The sequence below is a fragment of the Schistocerca gregaria genome, chromosome X (genome assembly GCF_023897955.1).
Source record: "Schistocerca gregaria isolate iqSchGreg1 chromosome X, iqSchGreg1.2, whole genome shotgun sequence".
NCBI lineage: Eukaryota > Metazoa > Arthropoda > Insecta > Orthoptera > Acrididae > Schistocerca > Schistocerca gregaria.
In genome coordinates, this window is record NC_064931.1 from 792,152,869 (window position 1) to 792,176,765 (window position 23,897).

General features: G+C 44.5%; 1 protein-coding gene across 1 annotated transcript in view; it reads left to right on the plus strand.

The window, feature by feature from the left end:
• The window catches only part of LOC126298324 (uncharacterized), an 897,680-nt gene that overhangs the window by 761,745 nt on the left and 112,038 nt on the right, over positions 1-23,897 (plus strand). The window contains exons 11-12 of the mRNA XM_049989621.1: positions 17,506-17,655; positions 20,505-20,567. Coding sequence (XP_049845578.1) covers positions 17,506-17,655; positions 20,505-20,567 — 213 coding nt within the window. The remainder of the gene's footprint in view (positions 1-17,505; positions 17,656-20,504; positions 20,568-23,897) is intronic.

Consider the following 23,897-nt stretch of genomic DNA (forward strand, 5'->3'; position numbering starts at 1 on the left):
AGTCTGTGGCCTTTCCCCAAACCACAGTTGTATTTTCTAACATTCGTCGGACCATTGTTAGGTACAGCGTGATACCGCGTTGCGGCTGCAGTGTCGACTACGGGTTCAGCAGCGGGTAAAGTGCGCATTGGCGCCCTATGGCTCTGCTTCTGACGTCTCGGACATGAGGCGTCGAGGACAGTCTTTGGTCTAGGGGTCTTGCTCCGTGGGATAGGTGCTCCCAGGATTTCGACTGGCGGGAGATCTGGCGGCAGCATTCTTCAGGTGAGGACCACTGCCTGGCTCTTCACTGCGTTGAATTTGAGCCGCCATTTCGTTGGCCACAAACCCAGGGTGCCGCACTGGAGTTCGATACGGCGTTGCATCGTATGCACGTTCATGCTGTGGGTGTACAGCGCTGTCTCATCGGCATAGAGTGCCAATTCGAAGCTCGCCATCCCGGTATTTCGACAGTGTACAGTGAATACAACAAGGTGCCGAGCAACGATCCCTGTGGCACCTCTGCACGTATCCGTCTGTCTTTGGACGTACCATCGTCGGCCCTGAAGTGGAACGTTCGCTCCGCTACATTGGATCTGAGGAAGATTGCGTGCGATGTCGGTATCCCGAGTGCAAGGAGTTTGTACACGAGACCGCCGTACAGGACGCAATCGAACGCTCTTGACATATCGAGGAACACTGCCCCAAGGTATTCTCTTGTTTCCAGTGCTCTCATCGCCGGATCTACCAGTTTCAGAAGCTGGTGAGAGGTAGAATGACAGCTACGAAAACCAGACTGCTCGTCTGGAATAACACGCTCCTAGGTGACGTGTTCTATCAGCCTTTTCGCGTACAGCCTCTCGAAAACTTTCGAGAGGGACGGAACCAGGCCGATGGGTCGGTTGATGGTGACCTGGCGTGGATCTTTGCCGGTCTTCGAGATGGCCACAACTTCAGCGTGTTTCCACGTTGCGAGGTAACTGCCTCTGTGAAGTATTTCGTTGAACACGTCAGCTAAATGCTGGTGAGCTCCTGGTGAGAGGTTCTTCGGCAGTTGGTTATTTATTCCGTCTCTGCCTCCTGCTCTTCTGGTGCTTAGGGAACGAAGTTACATCGCAACTTATTCCTCTGTAATAGGCTCGATTTCGTCTTCTTCATTCCTAGCTGCAAGGAAGATCGGAAGTTTCTCGTAGACCCATCGGCTGTGTGCCTCATCCACGACGTCGGCCACTGGCGTGAAGGTTGCGGCGAATGCTATGTCCACCACGATAGTCTTTGCATCTGGCTCATTGAAGTATACGTTGCCGACTTTTAGCGGTGGTATGCGCTGTCGGGGCCACAGGAGGTTCTTCACGATTTTCCAGGCGCTGCCGTCGTCTGGGTTGAGTGTGCACGCTAAGTCTGCCCACTCTCTCTTCCTATGTTCTGCGACTACTGCCTTCATTCCCCGTCGCATGCGGTTGACACTGTGTTTGGTGTTGCGTTGCTGAGTGAGCTGCTATTCCCGGAACGGTCTGTTCTTCTCGGTGATAGCTGCCATGATGTGTGGCGGTAACTGTTGCGAGAAGTCTCATGGTAGCTGCTGTCGTCTCGGAATGGCCGAATTTGCTGCTCGTACTACCCTTCAGTTGAGGAAACGCTGCGTCGGCTCCTACTACTTTGGGTTTAGCCGCCCCTTCTAGAGACTCTACCCTGGATACGATCGCAATCCAAGTTTCTGTATCTTTGACACTGATCTGGAAGGGAGGCGCCGATCACGTCCATCTCATAGATGACCGGAGCATGGTCGGATGATAGGACGTTCCGCGTTTTGGCGCACCGGTACGTCAATTGTCCGATGACCTTCAGTAGTGCGAATTCGATCACATCCAGTTGACCTCGAGCAGAAAAGTGCGTGGGCTCAAACGGCCTCAGGCAGACTGCGCCGTTTCGACGAACAACGTGGGAGAGCCGACGCCCACTGGCGTTCGTTAGGCGAGAGGTCCCGTCAGGGTTTTTTGGAATGAAATCCCCCGCAACGAGAGGTCGTTCCTCCAGAGACAACAGAGAATTGAAATCTGCCTCGTGTATCGGTCTATCGGTCTTCCGCTATACCGAGACGAAGAGAATCTTCTCGGCGGCGGTGCTGACTGCCACACGTGCCAGCAACATGCTGAACTCCGGCAGCTAGACTCGATGATGTCGCAGAGGACTCTTCCCGTAGATTGTATTGCCACCCTTGTGGGTGGCTCTGTCGTCTCGATAGCAGCGGTAGTTCGCTGCTCGCACGTTCATCCCTGGTTTGAGGAATGTTTCCTGCAACAGACAGGTCTCAGCAGCCTCGTCCCGTAGGAATTCGCGAAATTCGCCATGCTGGGGACACAGTCCTTTCGCATTGAACGTGCATATGGTTAAGCCATGGATATAGGTGTTATCCATGGTGTCCTTGGATTTTGACGGCGTTGGTCTGGAGGGCCGCCGTTGCCTCTTCGATCAGTGCTGGAATTTGGCTCATAAGCTGGCTCAGTGCCATACTGGCGCCCGTTCTGGCGGCTGCGACATTCTTCGTCGCTGGGGTGCTGTCTGCTGCGTGTGCTCTGCACGTGCGAGGTGGTGCGTCGCTCCGTCTGACGCCCGCGCCCCTCTCCTGCGACCTGTGGCGCAGCTGACTGCGCAGGCGTGTAGTTCGCGGGTGGCGGTTTCCCCCTGGCAGCTGCGTCCCGGCTGGACACGCCTGGCGGCTCTCTTGCGGCGGAAGGCATTGTAGCACCTGCAGCTTGCCATATGCAGCTCCCTACAGTTGCCGCAAGTAGGCGCTTTTTCTTTCTTCTTGCTGCCCTTTCTGGTCTGGTGCAATGCAGCGCACTTCGCGCAGTGGGCTGGCATGTGGCAGGAACGTGCCTCATGGTCCATGCCTCGGCAAGGGTAGCACTGGGCTCTCCTAACTTTTGCACAAAGGGGCCCAACCTTCACCGAAAAGTCCGCGACCTTTCCCACTTCGAAAATTTTCCGAGTTTCGATGTTGTCGGCCAGGACAGCCAAGAACAGAGGCTTGTTCCTGTGTGTCCTAGGCTACTTCACCAAGCCTGTGGAGTGGACTGGAAAACCATGAGCAGCGAGGTGCTGCTTCAGGAACTCCGGTTCCATCTTCATTGGAAAGTGGCGGAAGACCACCTTCAACTGTTTCTGCAGCTCGCCATTGTGTGTGAAACAATGCCATTTTTTCCCACAAGCTTCATGAGCTTTCGGTAGTCACCGATACTCTCCGGTTGGACCTTCCACGGGTAGGTGTCTCTCTTGCGAACAACACGGAGACTGGCGATTGAGTGTATTTTCTCGTGGAAGTGCGCGTAGCCTGCTGACCACCGGATGGTGATCACTGATGGGCGAGACCGTTTCTTCAGCTGTGGCAGCGTCGTCCTGTCCTCTTCGGCTGCCTCCGGCATCTCACCATATCTGTTCGCAGTCTCCACGCCAGCCGGTCCCAGTTGCTGGAGCTCAACGGCTCCGACAGTCTGCTTCCGGTCGGGAGGGTTGACGCGGGCATGCGCCACCTTTCCTCTTCGGCCTCTTCTTCTGCTGCTTTGGCTTGCTGGGCTGGATGGGGGAAGATTCCTCTATGGCTGCGGCATTGCGCTTCCGCGTGCTTTGGGACACCTCCATGTCCTCTCCCGGAACGGGCGGTGCGTCCCACCTTCCTTCGGTGCGGCTGCTCCTGCCTCATCGGTTGCGGTCGCGGCCGGTGCCGCTGTCGCATCCACGCCAGGTGCACCTTCGGCCTGTGTCACTGCTGCTGTTGCATCCGGCGCGGTTGCGGCTGTACCGGGCTCGTTGCCAATCACTCCACACGCAGCAATTTGCGGCCGAGTCTGTGGCGGTGGTCAGCGTACAGATATCACTACTTGTTGTGTACCTGCTCTTCGCCATTATGAGATCCTCATCTCCTGTGAAGCGGTACGTGTTACATCCCGTGCTGACTCGGTGCATAGCAACTTCACGAAGCTCGGCATTGTCAGCCATGGCCGCCTCAGTCACTCAAAGTGGTCTTCGACAACTTGACGGGATTTGAAGACTGGGAGCAGGGAGGCAGCGCTGGCAGAAAAGTTTCCGTTAGGCGCCGATCCCCCACACTCCTCGTGTCGTAAACGCGACTTTCTCCTGGCATCTGCCGGCCGGTATGGGCGGGTGGTTCTAGGTGCTTCAGTCTAGAACCGCGTGACCGCTACGGTCGCAGGTTCGAATCCTGCCTCGGGCATGGATGCGTGTGGTATTCTTAGGTTAGTTAGATTTGAGTTGTCCTAAGTTCTAGGGGACTGATGACCTCAGATGTTAAGTCCCATAGTGCTAAGAGCCATTTGAACCTTCCTGGCATCTCAGACAACACTTTACTTTCCATGAATGTACAATAGTTGCACTCTTTTGTGAAAGGGAACGACACGCCCTGGTCGATCAAACCGTCGGGAGTCCCTAATCTCCCTGCACTGCCTACACCCAGAGGTGGTTGCCAGGGCGAGATGTATTCTTCCTGCAGAAAGAGAAAATGAGGCGGTTAGCTATATTCCGGGGAGTTTTCGGAGGGAACAGCGGCAAGCACTCGTGAGGGTGTCCAGTATTACCCCTTTCGCGGCGCAGCGCTTAGCGAATCACAGCTTGTTCGCGACTATCGCAGAGCCATTGTCCTCTGGGAGCTACCCCGACGTGATCCGCAGCGCTAACGGTCAGCGAATGCGTACAAACGATAGCTCCGCCAATGCAATGCCCTTTTATATGTTATGTACGCGACACTACCGCCATCTGTATGGGACCATATCGCTGTCCCATGACTTTGTCCACTCAGTGTACAAAGGGCGCGAATAGCGTCTGACGTTAAATGATCACGAAGGACAAGGAGATGCCGCACACCCATGTGAGAGAACGTTATCAGCACCTGAAAGAATTTGAATGTGACCTCTTTGTACCTGTGACTTTTGCCAGCTGGTCGAATCGTGCAATATCCAGCTATGTGGGGCATTCGGATGTGACAGGTTCAAATGGCTCTGAGCACTATGGAACTTAACTTCTGAGGTCATCAGTCCCCTAGAACTTAGAACTACTTAAACATAACTAACTTAAGAACATCACACATCTCCATGCCCGAATCAGGATTCGAACCCGCGAACGTAGTGGTCACGCGGTTCCAGACTGTAGCGCCTAGAAGCGCTCGGCCTCTCCGGCCGGTGGATGTGACAGGACCTGATGTTGGACTGGATAGGAACGTAACGCAGGCATGGTCGTCTTCAAGTTTCCGGTGGACCACGTCTGATCACCACACAGGAGGACTGCCATGCATCAAGCACATCGTAACCCCTTCACGTATTCGTCTGCTGCCCGAGAACAACCAACCAGTTCCGTGCAGCATTCATTGTCATACCACGCCATTGTTCGTAGACCGTCATCAGTCATAATAGGGAAGTACCGTTTCATGCATTTACCCCCGTTAACACCACAACAGGAAGAGCTACGTTTGGAATGGTGCCATGATCCTGAAGTATGGACCGGCGATGAATGGCACCGTTTGTGTTCAGCGTTGAATCGCGGTTCTGTACTAACCTGGATGACTGTTGTCGGCGAGTATTGCATCGGCATGGGGAGAGGACCCATTATTCCAATGTTTTAGGCGGGAACAGCCGTATTACTCTCAGCTTCATGATGTGGGAGCCATTGGGCATGACTTGAGGTCAGTGCTGCTAATGACTGAAGGAACTCTAATGACACAACGGTACATCACGGATATCATGCGTGACCATGTGTTATTTCTCATTCCATAGCATCGTGCTGCCATTTTTCAACGTCCCAATGCAAGTATCCGGGATGTCAAAGATCATTTGCGACAGGTGGGATTCAGCTTGCCTCAGGAAAGAATGCGACGGCTTTATGACACCCTCCCCAAACGAATCAATGCATGCATCCAGGCCCAAGGGGGTGCAACAGTTTTGTAAACACTGGAATAATATCACATACGCACTCAAACGGTGAAATTTTGTTTCCCGCTTCTCTCTTGAATATTTCAATTTTTTTGTCAGGCAGCGTGTGAGAGATCCCCAGAAAAAAAACGTTATGAATTGTAAAAAGTCTTACCTTTTTACTTGGAAAGTGTAATTACCATGACAATTCAAGAAACAATTTACATCTTTAGGCATTATCTCACGTGACGACCACAGTGCTAAAATTAGGCAAATTCGGCCTTAAAAGGTGGAGTACCGAAAATCATTCTTCGAAGAATCACATGCAGATGCAATTAGAAGGGGAAAGTGGTACACTACGTATAGCGATTTGCATGATACTGATTGACGTATACGCAGATATTCAGAAAAATTAGCGAAACGTGGAAAAAATAACACCCTCAATAAAACGGAGAATCCTCCCAAGATAAATGGTCTGGGCTTCTCATGTTACGACGTTCATTTGCTATAAGAAATGAGCCCGATCCACCACTTACTTCATACGGAAGGCCCCATTCGTCACTCGTGCTATTGACGAATCTTCAACTCCTCTTCCATCATAACCTCTTCCCCGTGTCAAGTGAGATTTACGAGGGCTATTCGGAAAGTAAGAATTGATAGGCCGCGAAATGGAAACCACAGTGAAAATCAAAACTGTTGTATTTGCAACAGTTAGCTACAACTTCCAGCTACTTATCTCCTTAGTCACCGATGCGACGTAGACGTTTGTCGTAGCGTTGTACCAACTTTCCAATACCCTCGTTATACAACACAGCCGCCAGTGCTTTTCGCCAATTCTCTACGCTGGCCTACAGCTTGTTGTCTGTGCCAAAATGTTGTCTTCATAGCCAGCGGTTCATGTGAGCAGAGACGCAACTCAGAGGGAGACAATTACGGGCTGTATTGCGGGTAATCAAACATTTCCAATTGAAAACGATGCAGGAGCATCTTCATTGCCCCTGCAGAATGCGGCTGAGAATTGTCTTGAAAAAGAAAACACATGACAGTTATTAATGTTAGCTGCATAGCTTCAGGCGAAATTTCTCACCATGCCCTCGTACTTGGCGGGTGACACTATTATACAAGGTATCTTTATGTGCTCCCTGTGTGCTCAGAACTAAAAAGAACGACGTAACGCTATCGACGGGCATACTAGAGACAATGCCCAACACACCTGTGCAAAACTTCATCAGGTTTTTACTGTGGTTTCCATTTCGCAACCGATCGTCCTTACTTTCCGAATAACTGCCCTCGTAACAAAGCCGAATTTACCTAGGCCTTTCTGTGCCGCCGAATATCTCAAGTGGCATAACTAGCTTAGTGTCCTGCCCCCTTACCACATTAAGCTTTCTAGTATAAAGTAAAACGAATATCAAAGTTTAGTGCCATTCTCTACGTCCAGTTCATTACTTTCTCGAACCAATCGCTTTTCTTCGTTGTACGCTTTCTGTACGTTCCAGTAAGTAATGTTTTTGTTAACTGAGAATGAGATTTTCACTCTGCAGCGAAGTGTGCGCTGATATGAAACTTCATGGCAGATTAAAACTGTGTCCCGGACCGAGACTCGAACTCTGGACCTTTGCCTTTCGTGGGCAAGTGCTCTACCATCTGAGCTACCCAAGCACAGTTACCTTGAGCAAAGGTCCCGAGTTCGAGTCTCGGTCCTGCACACGGTTTTAATCTGCCAGGAAGTTTCATATAAGCGCAAACTCCGCTACAGAGTGAAAATCTCATCCTGGAAACATCTCCCAGGCTGTGGCTAAGCCATGTCTCCGCAATATCCTTTCTTTCAGGAGTGCTAGTTCTGCAAGGTTCACAGGAGAGCTTCTGTAATGTTTGGAAGATAGGAGACGAGGTACTGGCAGAGGTAAAGCTGTGAGGACGGGGCGTGAGTCGTGCTTGGATAGCTCAGATGGTAGAGCACTTGCCCGCGAAAGGCAAAGGTCCCGAGTTCGAGTCTCGGTCCGGCACACAGTTTTAATCTGCCAGGAAGTTTTTGTTAATTACTTGACAGGTTCTCGTTTGCTTCTCGACCTAGCATAAAGTCTTTTCAATGAGAAGAAATATGTTATCTAATGGTTTGAGACCAAATTTCTTTCGTACACTGAACTGCCTATTTCTTTCCAGTCAAAAGATATCCTTCTATTCGTAGAGTAAGACGGTGTGTCGTCGGATCATCACGAAGCATAAAGTAAATATCATCTTTCTCTCCTCACCGAAGACTGTCTCTCTTGTCGGTTCAATTACGGATAACGTGTTATTTAGAAAGCCAGTTGTGTACAAAGTCCCGTGCGAGTGTAGTTTATGTTGAGTAAACGCACGAACCATTCAGAAATCAGCCGCTGTGTGGACTACGTTAACATCGGACACTTTGCCTTCTTTATGCTCTTTGTGAGATTCGGTCGTCAAGTAAGGTATCGGAACCCATCTGATGAAAGAATTAATCGCTATGGCGACTTCATTATGAACAGAGTGTCCTTAGGTTAGTTAGGTTTAAGTAGTTCTAAGCTCTAGGGGACTGATGACTATAGATGTTAAGTCCCAGAGTGGTCAGAGCCATTTAAACCATTTTTTCTCTCCGACCCTTAGTGTCTGTGATCGTATGCACGCTGGTTCATTGGTTTATGACGGATGGAAGTTCTTCACAGTATCTGTAGCCTTTCCCTACATCAAGGCGCGCTCGCTGCTCCCTGTTATACTCCACACTTCTCGATCAGATACTTCTCAGCCCACCAACTGATGGTACCCTGCAGCCAGACACGGCAACCCATTCGTATTGCCCTTGACCACTGAATCCCCATATCTTATCTTTATGGTTCTTGGTGGGAGCTATCGTCTATGGACTTGCCAGAGGTAGCATCCTCATTTACACAAAAAACAGGCACCAATCATGGTTTTATTGTGTTTTAATCCTGTTATTTTATTTGTTTTAACTGTAAAAATGTTTGTGATTATTCTGTTAACACTATTAGTCTGAAGAGCAGAAACATGGTTGCTGCCAGCTCTCTCTCCTCTCGTATAAGGAACTAAATGAACAACAAAGAAAAAAACGGAAATAAACTTTTATTATTGTACTGTCAGTCTTACGGCTCGTCCCGAAAATAACTGAACGTTTCGCGGCAGATATACTAGAAAAAGAGAAGTGTTGCTTCCTTCTCAAATCCGAAAAGTCACTGACCTACAATTACGTGGTGAAAATATTCACTGTTGTTGATGATATAGTCGGAAATATACTAATAATACAAGCAGCCGTTTTAATCACCTGCCACAGATTTGATGAGAGCTTGTCATCTACCCTGTACCCTGTGCTGCAAGAAAGTGCGATGCCAGCACGAAAACAACTGTGTGCCATACTTTTGGATTTACTGTGATTTATTGCTATTAAGAGTGAGCCTTTTATGTGTGAACCAAATCGGCATGTACACTCCTGGAAATTGAAATAAGAACACCGTGAATTCATTGTCCCAGGAAGGGGAAACTTTATTGACACATTCCTGGGGTCAGATACATCACATGATCACACTGACAGAACCACAGGCACATAGACACAGGCAACAGAGCATGCACAATGTCGGCACTAGTACAGTGTATATCCACCTTTCGCAGCAATGCAGGCTGCTATTCTCCCATGGAGACGATCGTAGAGATGCTGGATGTAGTCTTGTGGAACGGCTTGCCATGCCATTTCCACCTGGCGCCTCAGTTGGACCAGCGTTCGTGCTGGACGTGCAGACCGCGTGAGACGACGCTTCATCCAGTCCCAAACATGCTCAATGGGGGACAGATCCGGAGATCTTGCTGGCCAGGGTAGTTGACTTACACCTTCTAGAGCACGTTGGGTGGCACGGGATACATGCGGACGTGCATTGTCCTGTTGGAACAGAAAGTTCCCTTGCCGGTCTAGGAATGGTATAACGATGGGTTCGATGACGGTTTGGATGTACCGTGCACTATTCAGTGTCCCCTCGACGATCACCAGAGGTGTACGGCCAGTGTAGGAGATCGCTCCCCACACCATGATGCCGGGTGTTGGCCCTGTGTGCTTCTGTCGTATGCAGTCCTGATTGTGGCGCTCACCTGCACGGCGACAAACACGCATACGACCATCATTGGCACCAAGGCAGAAGCGACTCTCATCGCTGAAGACGACACGTCTCCATTCGTCCCTCCATTCACGCCTGTCGCGACACCACTGGAGGCGGGCTGCACGATGTTGGGGCGTGAGCGGAAGACGGCCTAACGGTGTGTGGGACCGTAGCCCAGCTTCATGGAGACGGTTGCGAATGGTCCTCGCCGATACCCCAGGAGCAACAGTGTCCCTAATTTGCTGGGAAGTGGCGGTGCGGTCCCCTACGGCACTGCGTAGGATCCTACGGTCTTGGCGTGCATTAATGCGTCGCTGCGGTCCGGTCCCAGGTCGACGGGCACGTGCACCTTCCGCCGACCACTGGCGACAACATCGATGTACTGTGGAGACCTCACGCCCCACGTGTTGAGCAATTCGGCGGTACGTCCAACCGGCCTCCCGCATGCCCATTATACGCCCTCGCTCAAAGTCCGTCAACTGCACATACGGTTCACGTCCACGCTGTCGCGGCATGCTACCAGTGTTAAAGACTGCGATGGAGCTCCGTATGCCACGGCAAACTGGCTGACACTGACGGCGGCGGTGCACAAATGCTGCGCAGCTAGCGCCATTCGACGGCCAACACCGCGGTTCCTGGTGTGTCCGCTGTGCCGTGCGTGTGATCATTGCTTGTACAGCCCTCTCGCAGTGTCCGGAGCAAGTATGGTGGGTCTGACACACCGGTGTCAATGTGTTTTTTTTTTCCATTTTCAGGAGTGTAGTTACCTAAATATGCAACAGTTACTCTTGATTCACCCACAAACTAATAGGTTTACTGCTATTTGCTATAGTTCGAGAGAAGTAATTAATGCACATCTTAAGAAAAATCCCTGTATGAAACCATATTAACACCCTAAGTTCATTGACCGTGCGTATTTCTTGTTATGTGAGAGTGTGAAGCAACTTTTTGCTTTGTGCTGTCCAGATAACCAGTTCAATGACATCCCTAAAGAGTAAAACATCTCTGCTATGTCACAGAAGATAACCAATGGATCCAGATTTTGTTTAATCAGTGCCACCGGCTACCTTATACAAAAAAAAGTGTTGTCTTATCAATAGAAAAGCAATTTTTAAAAATGAACTGCTTATCTGTCAGTACATTATACTTATGGAAATAAATAATTTCTCAGTTGTACATTATATATTCAAAACTCTCTGAAAGCATTGATAAAAATTATGTAGACCTACAGTTATTAACATCATTTTCTTACTTCTGCCATAGAGATCTCGCCACCGAATTTTGGGAAAGTATGTGGCACAGAAACAACTAAGTAACTGTTACTATTGATACTTACTTACTTGCTTACTTACCCAGCTATCACTGTCCCTGTAAGCCATGCGCTGCATCAACACTCAGTCTCCACTCATTCTGTCTTTTGCTGTTGCCTCCTCTCAACTGACTACATTCAGAGCTTCCGCATCTCTCTTTACGTCGTCTTCCCATCTATTTCTTGGCCTACCCAGGGGTCTTTTCGTTTTAATGTCGACAATGGAAGCTTGCTTAGGATGTCGAGTGTTGGGCATACAGATTACGTGACCTGCCCATTGGAGTCGTCTGCTCGTTAAATATTGTAAGACATTTGACTGATTCTTGATCTCATAAATTTCATTATTCTTTCTTGCTCTCCAAGTATGCCCATTTGTCACAGGCCCCCAGAGTCTTCTCAAGGCCTTTCTTTCAAATGTTAGAAGCTTTTGCTTCTCCATTTTAGTTAGTATCCAGCGTTCTGAACCATAGAGGACAATGGGGCGCATAAAGGCATTGTAGATTTTCATTTTCGCAGAATGTCATATGGCTTTAGTCTTGAATATCTCTCTGAGGACAAGTAGACATCTGGAGTTAGCAGAAATACTTTCGTTTACATCTGTGGGCACTTGAACTGATCAACTGACTTGAACTTGTGAAGTGCTCTTGTGCATATTTAGTTCTGCCTACTTGCGTATGTACAGTTCTGTGTTTATTGATGAGTTGTCCTGTTTTAGTTGCTGCTATGGCGATCCTTTGTACATCGCCCCAAAATCTTGTCCACTGTCGCTCATTAACAGTATGCCGTCTGTGTAAGCAAATATCTGAAACCTGTCACCTTCCAATCGTAGGCCATTACACTGTTCAACTTTTCCCTATCTTACGACTTTCTACATGGTGAGATTAAACAGCGTGCATGACAGTGCATCTCTCTGTCTTAATCCAGTTGTTAAGGGAAAGGGTTGTAAGTATACTCCTCCAGTTCTTACTACCGCTTTCGATTCACTCACACGCACTCTAATCATTTCAGTGAGCTTATTTGGGATTCGGAACTCCTTCAGGATTCTATAGAGGCTATCTCGATGAATATGAATGGTTTCATAAGCTCTTTGAAAATCTATGGACGATATCTGGAATTTTCTATCTCTTTCCAACTACTGCAATAAATTATCTTTATTACCCACTGTTAAAGCCATAAGTGGCTCAGAGAGAAGTTCAATATCCTGTAATAAATACTTTTGATCATTCGCCCAATAACATAAAATGTTTGACAGGTAGCGAAGTAAATTGACGAATTTCTATCTGAAAAAAACGTTAAGAAACACTAATCATGTAATGATGTATACATATCCTGTAAACTGACTCGTTCCAATTAATTTCGATGAAGGAATTGTTCAGTTGCTCTATGAAACATGTAACTAACTAACTTTCTCAAGAATCTGCTTAAGAGCAAACACATTGTCAGTAGCTAAATTGCTTGGACGGAGTCCAGTCTAATATTCTCCCATGACATTTTCTGCAAATAGATTTAGATTTTCTAAGATAATTGTAGAATGGACCTTGTACGCCCCGTTACGTAAACTGATTCGTCGGTAGTAAGAGCAATCTCTCTTTCTTCCTTTCTTTCGTATTGGACAAATAACAGCTGTCTTCCAGCTATCTGGTAACGTCTCTGTCTTCCAAATGAGCTGAGAGAGTTTACACAACTCGATCAATAGTCTGCTTTCTCCATACATCAACATCTTTGCTTAGACCATATCTTCTCCTGGCGTTTTATTTCTTTTAATCTTTCCGATGGCTTTGACTATCTTTTCCACCGTGATGTCAATCTATGTCTCATTTGTTTCTTCTTAGTTTTCACTGAAACGTAGCTCTGGGTTAGGGTAGTTGAGTAGCTCGCTGGAATACTCTTTCCAACTCTCTCAGGCTGATTCAACATCCATAACCACGTTTCCATTTTTGTCATTGATAAACTGACTTCTTGCGTTGATCTCTTTTCTTGATATTTTCACATTTTGTAAGAAACTCGTACTGTTCCGGTTTCGTCTATTCAGTTCCACATTTTCAATAATTTTTATTAAGCATTTTCTCAGTGCTCTTGATGCCACTGTGCAATGATTGACATATGGTCTAGATGTATTTCCTTCAGTGTTTCATTACCTGTGTCTATAGCGGTAACTCACGTGCTTTCTTTCTTTTCTTAATTAAATCTCTGCATTTTTCACAACACCATCTTCTTTTTTCCCGTTTTTTTCTTTCCTCCCAGCACATTTTTCGCAGAATCTGCCACGCCTGTCTTCACAGTGAGTCACACTTCCTCCACATCTTCCTTATCTGCATTTTTAGTCCTTCGATACGGTTATTTGTTTCTAACTGTGATTCTTTACGTTTTTCCTCACTTTCTAGTTTCGCCACGTCAAACCCTAGGTTTCCATTTTTGTTTTCTTACCAGACCTGAAATTTTCTATGTCTAGTTTCACTTATACGAAGAAGAGGCCAGTCACACACACCGATCCTCGTCAGGCTACGAAGTCTTTCAACATTTTCTTGCGCTGCATATCTGTCACTATCATTACATGATCCATCCGGTGAATGGATTCCATCTCAGAGACTAATGTTTCAAAAGTTCATAGTGCCGTACAGCAATGTTTGACTTACGGGAATCAATTTTTTAGAGATTGTGATACACAGATCCCTGAGTTCGTACTGCAAGCTTTCCCTGAGCGAACATGACACTATGCTAAGTTTTGCTTGCGATGTAAGCAATAGTGTAATAATATGTTCGGGCTTCAGGGATGGTTTGTGAGATATTATACGGAGAATAAAGGAGGAAAAAATCTCCTTCCTTCAATCAATTTGCTTTAAATACGCGTTTCTGGACAAATATTTAAGATGGAACGACTACACAAAACGTCTTGTTGGATAGCCAGTTGCAAAACAGATTCATTGTAAGAACTCCAATGAAATGTAATACAAGCACGAAAGATGTAGATAGGGAATCCTCGTAAGACTGAAGCTCTAGTATTTCACATCGTTGTGCGACCATTAACAGGTACGATTAAAGTATGAAGTTGAAAAGATTCAAAGATGAGCTGCACATTTCGTCCTGGCCTCGTTTAAACATCGCGACAATGTCACGTGGATGCTATTTCGACTTCAGTGTAAGTGGTGTTGCTCATTACGGTGAAAATAAGTTTTTAAATTATTGCAAAAATTATGTGAATGCGCGTTCCAAGAAGAAGGGCAGGAGGAGGTTAGACTCTCACGTCACATCGAAAAAGATGCCGTTAGAGACGGAGTACAAGCTGATTTGGAGCATAATATAGAAGGATAACGGCAGTGTCCTTTTCAACGGAACCATCACTACATCTGCCTTAAGCAGTTTAGGGAACCCACACACAATCTTAGTCTGGAAGTCCGGACTGGGGTCTGAAGGGCTGACCACCGCGCCATCTCGCTCGCTTAAAGAACACATTACTTCTTCCTATACATATCTCGGGGAACAACCAATTCAGTAAATTCAGATAAATTTGAAGTCATATTGTCAGTTGTTATTTCTGATGTCTGGCGGCCTGTGCGCTACAAATGAAGATGTAGAGGAATACAGAGATACACCAGAAATGCTGTGGATAATATTTTGACTGAAATCTCATTCATGAATAGGTTCAGTGCCAAATCTGTTTTACTGTCTTATGAGAAAATGAGACTTTCGCCTCAGTGTTGGAAGGTATTAAAAAGGAAATCAACAGACAGATATGCACGAAATTTGAAGTTACTACCCTGCCTTTTGTAGAATCATTTATTCAACTTGTGAAAAGCATGTGGCAGGAGGTGTGCAGGGCACACAGCAAGGATGTTACATTCCATTGCATTTATATAGGCTGTTACAATGTATGAACGATTTTATCGAAACTTGCAGTACAATCAAGAGCAGTAATTGCATCTCATAACAGAAAATACAGGAAGATCGTAAGATATATCATTAAAGAGGGTATGAGTTTTGTAAGTAGGATGCATAAGTCAGAGTAAGTTGAAACAATATGGTGTATAGTAAGGGCAGCGTCAGAGAAAAAACATAAAGACTCAGTTATCAGTTAATACAAGTAAGATAATGGTGAACTTACTAACATTACAAATTTTCTGTGAGCATTTCTTGTCAATTTGGGAAAACTGAAATACACTCAGGTTTCTCTTAGACCGCATATTTCGAGGGAACAACAGGAGGTAAGACTACTGAAACTGACAGAATAGAATTATAGGCAATGATGAAATCTGTAAGTCTGGGATTCATATAATTACGATAAGGAACCAAACAGAAAAGTAAATATTTGTGCACTGCATATTAGTAACAAGAAACCACCGATAACAACTTCAAGATGATAACATTTGCAGCTTCAGATAACATGGTTATCAGCTCAACAACATTCTCATGTAAGGAAATTCATCTATCTCCGGCATACATTGCAAATACTCCCGTCCGAAAAGAATACCAGGAAAAAAAATATGTTTAGCATATATCCACGCAAAGGGAGTCCCATTGTCTCTTCATTTCGAAGTTGAGAAACAAAAAATATCAGAAGCGAGATATACTTCTGCTTCACTGACTTTCCCCGACAGTATCTTGATGTTTCGATAAAATACTGGCACTATTCTCTAAGGTTTCTTTTTCTGTAACCACTGATTGAATTTATTTAATTACTGTGTTGTAAACAGCATGATTTGTTTTATTTTATTGATAATGATAAGGAATGTAATCGACTGAAAGAGTATTAAACATAAATAACGACAACAGGATTCAGTGTACTCCAGTACTAGGATTCACACTTCCAGTAAAAACGAACTGATCATATGGCATTCATTGGCCGGGATACTCCCTTTCGGGGTTCGGCCGCCTTAATGCAAGTCTTTTTAGTTGACGCCACTTCGGCGACTTAAGCGTCAATGCCGGCCGGGGTGGCCGAGCGGTTCTAGGCGCTACATTCTGGAACCGCGCGACCGCTACGGTCGCAGGTTCGAATCCTGCCTCGGGCATGGATGTGTGTGATGTCCTTAGATTAGTTAGGTTTAAGTAGTTCTAAGTTCTAGGGGACTGATTACCTCAGAAGTTAAGGACCATAGTGCTCAGGGCCATTTGAACAATTTTTCTTTTGCGCTTCAATGATGATGAAATGGTGATGAAGGATAAACACAGAGTCACCTGCCGGGAATCGAACCTGGACCCCCTTGCGTGGTAGGCGGTACAGCTACCGCTGCACTGCGGAGGCAGACACACTTCCAGTAGAAGAGCTTCGTGTTTTTTCTTCATGAATGATACAAAGCGGTCGTCTCATACATAACGAATAGAGAGACATTTCACAGAGTCAGAATATTTATAATTGGTTCACTGACTGTATGTTTACAATATATAACATTCTTGCAATAAACAATAAAAAAAACCTATCACTATTTATGCCGCTTCCAGGTACTGCATAGACGTAAACGCACATGTACTGTGCCATATGGAACGCCGAGTTAGCTGTCTCTGTGATTTCATTTTCATTAGCTTCTTTTTCGTTTCTTGGAGTAGCTCAGATACTACTAGGTGGAAATGAGATGAAAAGCTGAGGTTTTGCTTGGTCAATACGGCGGAACTTGTTTCGTCCAACTTTATGAAATACCTCGCCTGAGTGCAGAGAAAGCAATTTGAAACTTGAAGATAAACTCCAATCGTTATTCGAAAGCCCTTTGCGTTTAGAAAGCATTACCTGCAACTAGCAGAAAGCAACAGGGGCTGCGTAGTATTTCTCTGGTTTCATACAGAACAATTCAGCAATACATTTTTGTCCTCCTCAGTAAAAATCTAGGGAAAATATTTTGGATAAGTTATTGAATCAAATGGTCTTGTTCGGTTATCATAAGGACATATTTTAATACCTTCAGTTTATAAATTTTTGGAGAGATTTCTGTATTTCAAATCATACATTTATGTCTTACGGCTTTGAATTAAGCCTCACATTCTTATCACATTAAACAGTAGCTCAAGTCATTCAAAGTTCTGGGTCGAACATTTGTGCCTCAAACTCAAAAAAAATGTAGACTTCAGATTCTGAACCTTGTGTTTATTAATAAAGCTCTTTACCGGATATATATAATATTAATTTCCTTGAGTCTAGTGCTCGAACGGTCATTGACACTGTGATCATTTCTTTTTACAGTGAATATGAAGTAATTGAACCACTGCAGCCTGACGTTAAAGACTTTAAAACTGCTTCTGTGAAGAGCTGTGGAAGCAGCGAGAAAGCGGAAAAGAATTCCAGATCATCGGCTGAAGTTGTTGTCGTCAAGCCAACATCGTCAAGAGCGAGGTGAGTTTATGAAGAGAACCCTACAACAATTACTGCAAGAATGAGGAGCAGGTTAGCAATAGGTCGACGAGCGGTTAGAGGTCAGTTCCGTAGATGCTGCAGTCAACAGAAACTATCTACATGTTACAACGGTTTACTGACGTGTAAAAAAAATGCCACACTGTCAGCAATGGTATTTTATTACAGGTAACAGTACACCAATGATTAAATTCTCTTTAAGATGGCATATTCATGATGATGCGATAATCAAAAACCGAGTCTTTCTGGGCACTATGTCACGTGTACTTGAGGGTGATAAATTGTTTTGAATGAGTATTGTGGATTGCGTACACAAAAACACTTCTTCTTCAGTAGTTCAGATACGCTTCTTCCTTCGTGTATAAAATCGACTTCATCACTGGATATGGTTGAATGTTCAGAAGCTTTGACTTACCCGTGCTCATCTATCGCTATCATCATCAAAGAGCTCTTCTCTTTATAACTCCTGTACTGTGCCTGTTCCCAAAACTGTAGCTGCTAGATACGAACGATGTTATGTTGATTTCGCCAAGGAGCCATTCATAAAGCAGACGTCATAGTAGCAAATGCCACTAAAGGCTGCCTCGCCAAATGTATGCTGTGCTGCCATATAACCGTCAAACGATCAAATGCTTTCGTAGATCGGTTAATCACGCCGCAAACTGATTAATCGTGGTTTACTATGCGAGTTGCGTTTTGTAATAAAACGTGGCAAACGAGATCGATTTACCTACGTGGAGCCTGCAAAGGAATTTGCGGTGGCTCAGTTTATAGTTGTAAGTAGGCTGTTTAGGTTTTTTTATTGGTATCGCCACGTAGCGCTCTGTAAGAAAATCACTGGCTGTGCTGTATGCAGTCTGTGGCTGGTTTGCATTGTTGTCTGCCATTGTAGTGGTGGGCAGCGGCAGCTGGATGCTAACAGCGCGTAGCGTTTCGCAGTTGGAGGTGAGCCGCCAGCAGTGGTGGACGTGGGGAGAGAGATGGCGGAGTTTTGAAATTTGTAAGACTGCTTGTCATGAACTGCTATATATATTATGACTCTTAAGCTGGCAGTAGTGGCGCTCGCTGTATTGCAGTAGCTCGAGTAACGAAGATTTTTGTGAGGTACGTGATTTGTGAAAGGTATAGGTTAATGTTAGTCAGGGCCATTCTTTTTAGGGATTTTTGAAAGTCAGATTGCGTTGCGCTAAAAATATTGTGTGTCAGCTTAAGTACAGTGATGCACAATTTTTCTAAGGGGACGTTATTTATTACGGAATGGGTCTGTGGTATTTATTAATATCTATAACCTCCTAGAGAACAGTCCGTACTGACACGCAAGGTCTCTCGATGCTGTTTGCTCAACAAGAGACTGATCCTTCTTCTTCTTATTATTATTATTATTTTAGTTAGCGTTAAGCCTTCCTAGTATAGGCTCCGCAATTCTATGAGTTTGGCATATTTATTTTATTTTTGACATTTCTTCTGGATGCCCTTCCTATGGCCACAGTCCTCAGTTATCTGAAGGAGGGAAGTTGTGTACACCACATGTCTGTCACTTTTTTCCGTGTATGATCATATTTTAACTCTTGTGTATTGTATTTTATGAGGCATAAATTGGGGACTAGCCCAGTATTTGCGTAAACGAGCGTGAGGAACCGCCCAAAATCCACACTCAGGCTGCCCGGTGCACCAACCACGGTGGTTAATATTCCGCGCGTGCGTATTTCATCCAGATTTGATCCACCTCCCTGTTTCGCAAGCTATCGCGCTGCGAGTTACGCTGTACGAGAAGATTACATGTCGAAAAAAAGTACCAGTTACGGACTAGTCTGCTCAACATTATTGACTAGAGTACTGATGGGAAATTTAGGAGCGCATATTTCACACCAGACAACAAAGATTTGTAACAAAAAACTGAGCTCCGTCCAAGCAGGCTTCGGAAGGCGCAACAGTGCCAACCGACTACCGCATCATCATCAGCGGACAGTCGTCACTGAATGCGGATATGGAGGGACATGTGGCCAGCATATCGCTCTCCCAGCCGTTGTCAGTTTTCGTGACCATTTCTGAGCCAAGTAGCTCCTCAGTTGCCCTTAAAAGTGATCAGTGCATCCCATTTACCAACAGCGTTCAGCAGAACCAGAGGGTTACCCATCCAAGGGCTAGCCAAGCCTGCAGCGCTTAGCTTCGATGATCTGCAGCAACGTCGTTGGCTACAGAGCATTGTGCCAAATCCTAAACTATTACACAAGTCCGCAGATAATGGATTGTGATTGTCTAAACCTTTTTTTCCTGATCGGGAGTACATTTGCGAGAGTAGTGCCTGCCACTAAAGGTAAAGAAAGAGGCAACAGCATAACAGTCAATTACCTGAGGCGTATCCTTGAGAAGAATTCTACTGCAACGTATCAGAGTCACGGCATCATGTTACGAATGCCATTATTCTCGCTGTTATTCCTATCTACATCTTGAATCTACTGGGGAACAGGCATATGAAACTGAAGACGCAATCTGCCATCTGGATTCTTGCATCAACTGAATCAAATATTTTATATTGAGAGCAACTTTTGAAAATACACTGTTGGTTGTGATTGTAGAAATCGTTTTCCTACATCTGCTGATAAATGAAAGTTACGCGAAACAATTTCAGACGGTTTGTTAACGCACAGAATTCAGTAAAGACTAACACGTCGTAACAATGGCAAATGACCGCGAAACATTTTTATATGATATACGGTTATATTTGGAAATTTTTCTATTAAGTAAGTTAAATATCGAAAATTACTGGAAATTCGTGACCGACTCTCTAACAAATACTTTCAACGCAATTTTCCTTTTTCGTTTTGAAGGGATGATGTGCAGAATGGTGAGAGAAAGTCCCAGGCAGCAGTTGTAGAGAGTCTCGAGGAAAGGTACGTTGGTGCCTCGCTCGCATAATGTCGCCAACCAAAATAAAAATGTGCCTGTGTTTCTTGTTAAACAAAAACTAACATATAGAGAATACATAAATGCTTAAATGTTAGACCAAATTGAGACCTTAAACTACCTTATGCATGGGCAAACGCACTTAATGGTGAACACTGCTACAATTTAATTATAAGGAATATATGTTCTTAAAAATAAAGAGACTCGGGAGAGATACTGCGGTTGCCCCTGTTCAGAAATATTGTTTGACTACAATCGTTGGTGGTCGCTGACGAAGATTAGTCATTGGCTGAACACTTTTGACTTCTTCAAATGAATGATTAAACAGCAGAAGAATATTGCGTGGATAATATATATTTAGTTGTACGGATTGACAGTCGAGAACGTAGCCCGCGGGGAGCATCTTCGCAAATCCTACGTGCATCACGCCTCGCTACACTTGCAATTCATGTAACAAACAACGAATTACGAAATTATGTACCGCAATCAACACGATTGTTTGGCTATTATTGTTACCAGTACAAAGAACTTAATTTTATTTCATAGTAACTAACAGTCGACTGTCAAGAGCGGTTGTGATACACGTAGCTGAGAGAAAATTCTCCAGTTTAGCATGAAAATTAACTTCTTACACTCCGTCCAAAAGCAATGGTATGAAGAAAGAACCTCGAACTGCAGCTAGTAATAAAATTTAATTAGTTTTCATCTAATGCTCATCTTGAGGTTTTAAGCTCACTCTTGCAAATAAAATTTGTCTTTGGCTAGTTTTCACCTTGAGCAAACCCAATTCTTTCTTCTTTCCAACGTCGATATATTTTGCTGAAGTTACAGCATCATCAGTGGCTGTATTTAATATTTCCTTTCTATTAATTGCATTATTGTATATGTAAATGTACAATTTCAGTTTTTGAGTAAATAATTCGTAAATTTAAAAATAGATAATTTTTTTGTACACACACACACACCACCTTTCGCGTGGAATAATATTATAATAATATTATATTAATATTATAATAATATTAATCATAACAGTCTTAACATGCCCAGTCGTAAATTTTCTAGGTAATAAAGTTTTCTATATTAAGCCCTCCATGGTTGCAGAAGACGAACTGTGAAATAAAGACTGTTATAACGCAAAATAAATATACAGAAACCACAACATCTGTCAACAAGGTGTATACATAAAAAATGTTTGTTTTAAGTTTGCGAATAAAGCACTTAAGAACCGAAGTGCTATATGTACAGTCAGTATAAAGCAATTTTTCCTGTTATTTAATAGCAATGAAAAGCAAAAAAGACTGATGATGCTGTAACTTCAGGTAAACGTATCTGTGTAGAAAAGAAGGAAGCATTATGTTTCTCAAGGCGGAAAATAAAGTTAATCCAGTTTTAACCACGCACAGTCCACGAAGTTAGCATACAGTGCTGGAATTATACCCATTGTCCATTCATTCAAAAATTTTGTGGTCAGTTTTCTGTTTTCCCTCTTCGACATTTAATCTCCCTTCACTAATTCTTGTGTGTAATAAGCTTCTGTGTATTGCAACCAGTTTCTTACAGACGTTGAGATTCGAGCTTCGGTTTTATAAACGAAGCTCATTTTACAGTAAAACCTTTATTTCTTATCACTTTAAGCCCATACTTCCGTTTTCACTTAAGAAAGTTCGTTCAGAATATTATTTTATTTTATTTTAAAATCTTGTACAATCTTGGTAATTAACTTATATTTGCATTTTGAAACCGACATGGCTGCAGACTGATAACGACGAAACTGGTCGCGAAATGGCTTATACTTACTTTGTGTGTTAAAAACCCATTGTTGATAGCAACAAACACGACATTCATTTATCCAGTAACTTGCAGGGTACCTTTTTGTTGCGGTCACGTGGATTGCATTCCAGTATGTCCGATAAACACTTGCAGACATTTACTAACATTCTTCTTGGACAGAACATGGGGAACCTTACGCCGAGCTCTTGGCGGACTGGTCTCGTGCACATCTGGTTTTCTACTTCGTTTCAAAGATGTTCAGTGATGTAGTGTTGGGATTAGAGCAGGAGACTAACCGCTGAATCTCTTCGAAAAACAACAGAATTATCTTTGCTTTGTTGACAGCAGCATTTTCAAACTGTTACAGATAAGATACATTTCCAGTCTGTAGACACAGACTAATTTGGCAATAATCCATCGAGAAAAGCAAATTAGCTGCTTATAAAGCAATAAAACAGCCCCAGGCAATCATTTACTTTCACTGAATTTCATTTTTGCTGTACCACACTAAGGTGAAAACGGTTTGTCTGGCTTCTACCGATCAGCACAGGACCAACTGACTAAATCACCCACAAAACTTTCTACAAGTACGCCACAGAGCAAAGAAGCGTTGCTTACAGCTCTTTAATCTATGTAGCTCTTTTCTTCTTGTCATCAATGGTTTCTGCGAATCAGTATGACCACGATAAGTGTGTTTTCCGTACAATACGCTTCAGAGGGGAGGGAATGTTGAAGTTTCGTCGCCGATGAAATCACTAGATATGATCAATCTCGGGTATGACGAGGATGGGGAAGGGATTCAGCCTTGTCTTTTTTCAAGGGAGCAATCACGGCACTAATCTTAATCGATTTAGGAGAACCAGGTAGTCCTCCGTCTACGTACCCGAAAGCTGGTTTGAGGCCCATTTCTCCCGAGTGCGATTTCAGTTCCACGACGATAGCTCCACGTCGCTCGGCAGTACGTTTGAGTATTCGACAGTCCCTGACAGTTAATTTATTAGGTACCATCCGCCATGTACTGTACGGTGTGGAGTATGTGTGTAGATGCAGATGTAGGTCTACCGTAAAGTATAATTCACTTTAATTCTTCTCTAAATTTTTCACTTGACGCTAAATCTTTCAAACACAATGCTCGAACTTGTGTGCCATTACAACTGTGCCTCCTTCTAATTCAGTGGTTGGTTTTCGTCGGGTGATTTTAGAGTAAAATTATTTATGGGGTTTACAGATTGTGCATTTACGTATACAGGGTGAGTCACCTAAGATTACCGCTGGATATATTTCGTAAACCACATCAAATACTGACGAATCGATTCCACAGACCGAACGTGAGGAGAGGGGTAGTGTAATTGGTTAATACAATCCATTAAAAAAATGCACGGAAGTATGTTTTTAATCACAAACCTATGTTTTTTTAATGGAACCCCGTTAGTTTTGTTAGCACATCTGAACATATAAATAAATACGTAATCAGTGCCGTTTGTTGCATTGTAAAATGTTAATTACATCCGGAGATATTGTAACCTAAAGTTGACGCTTGAGTACCA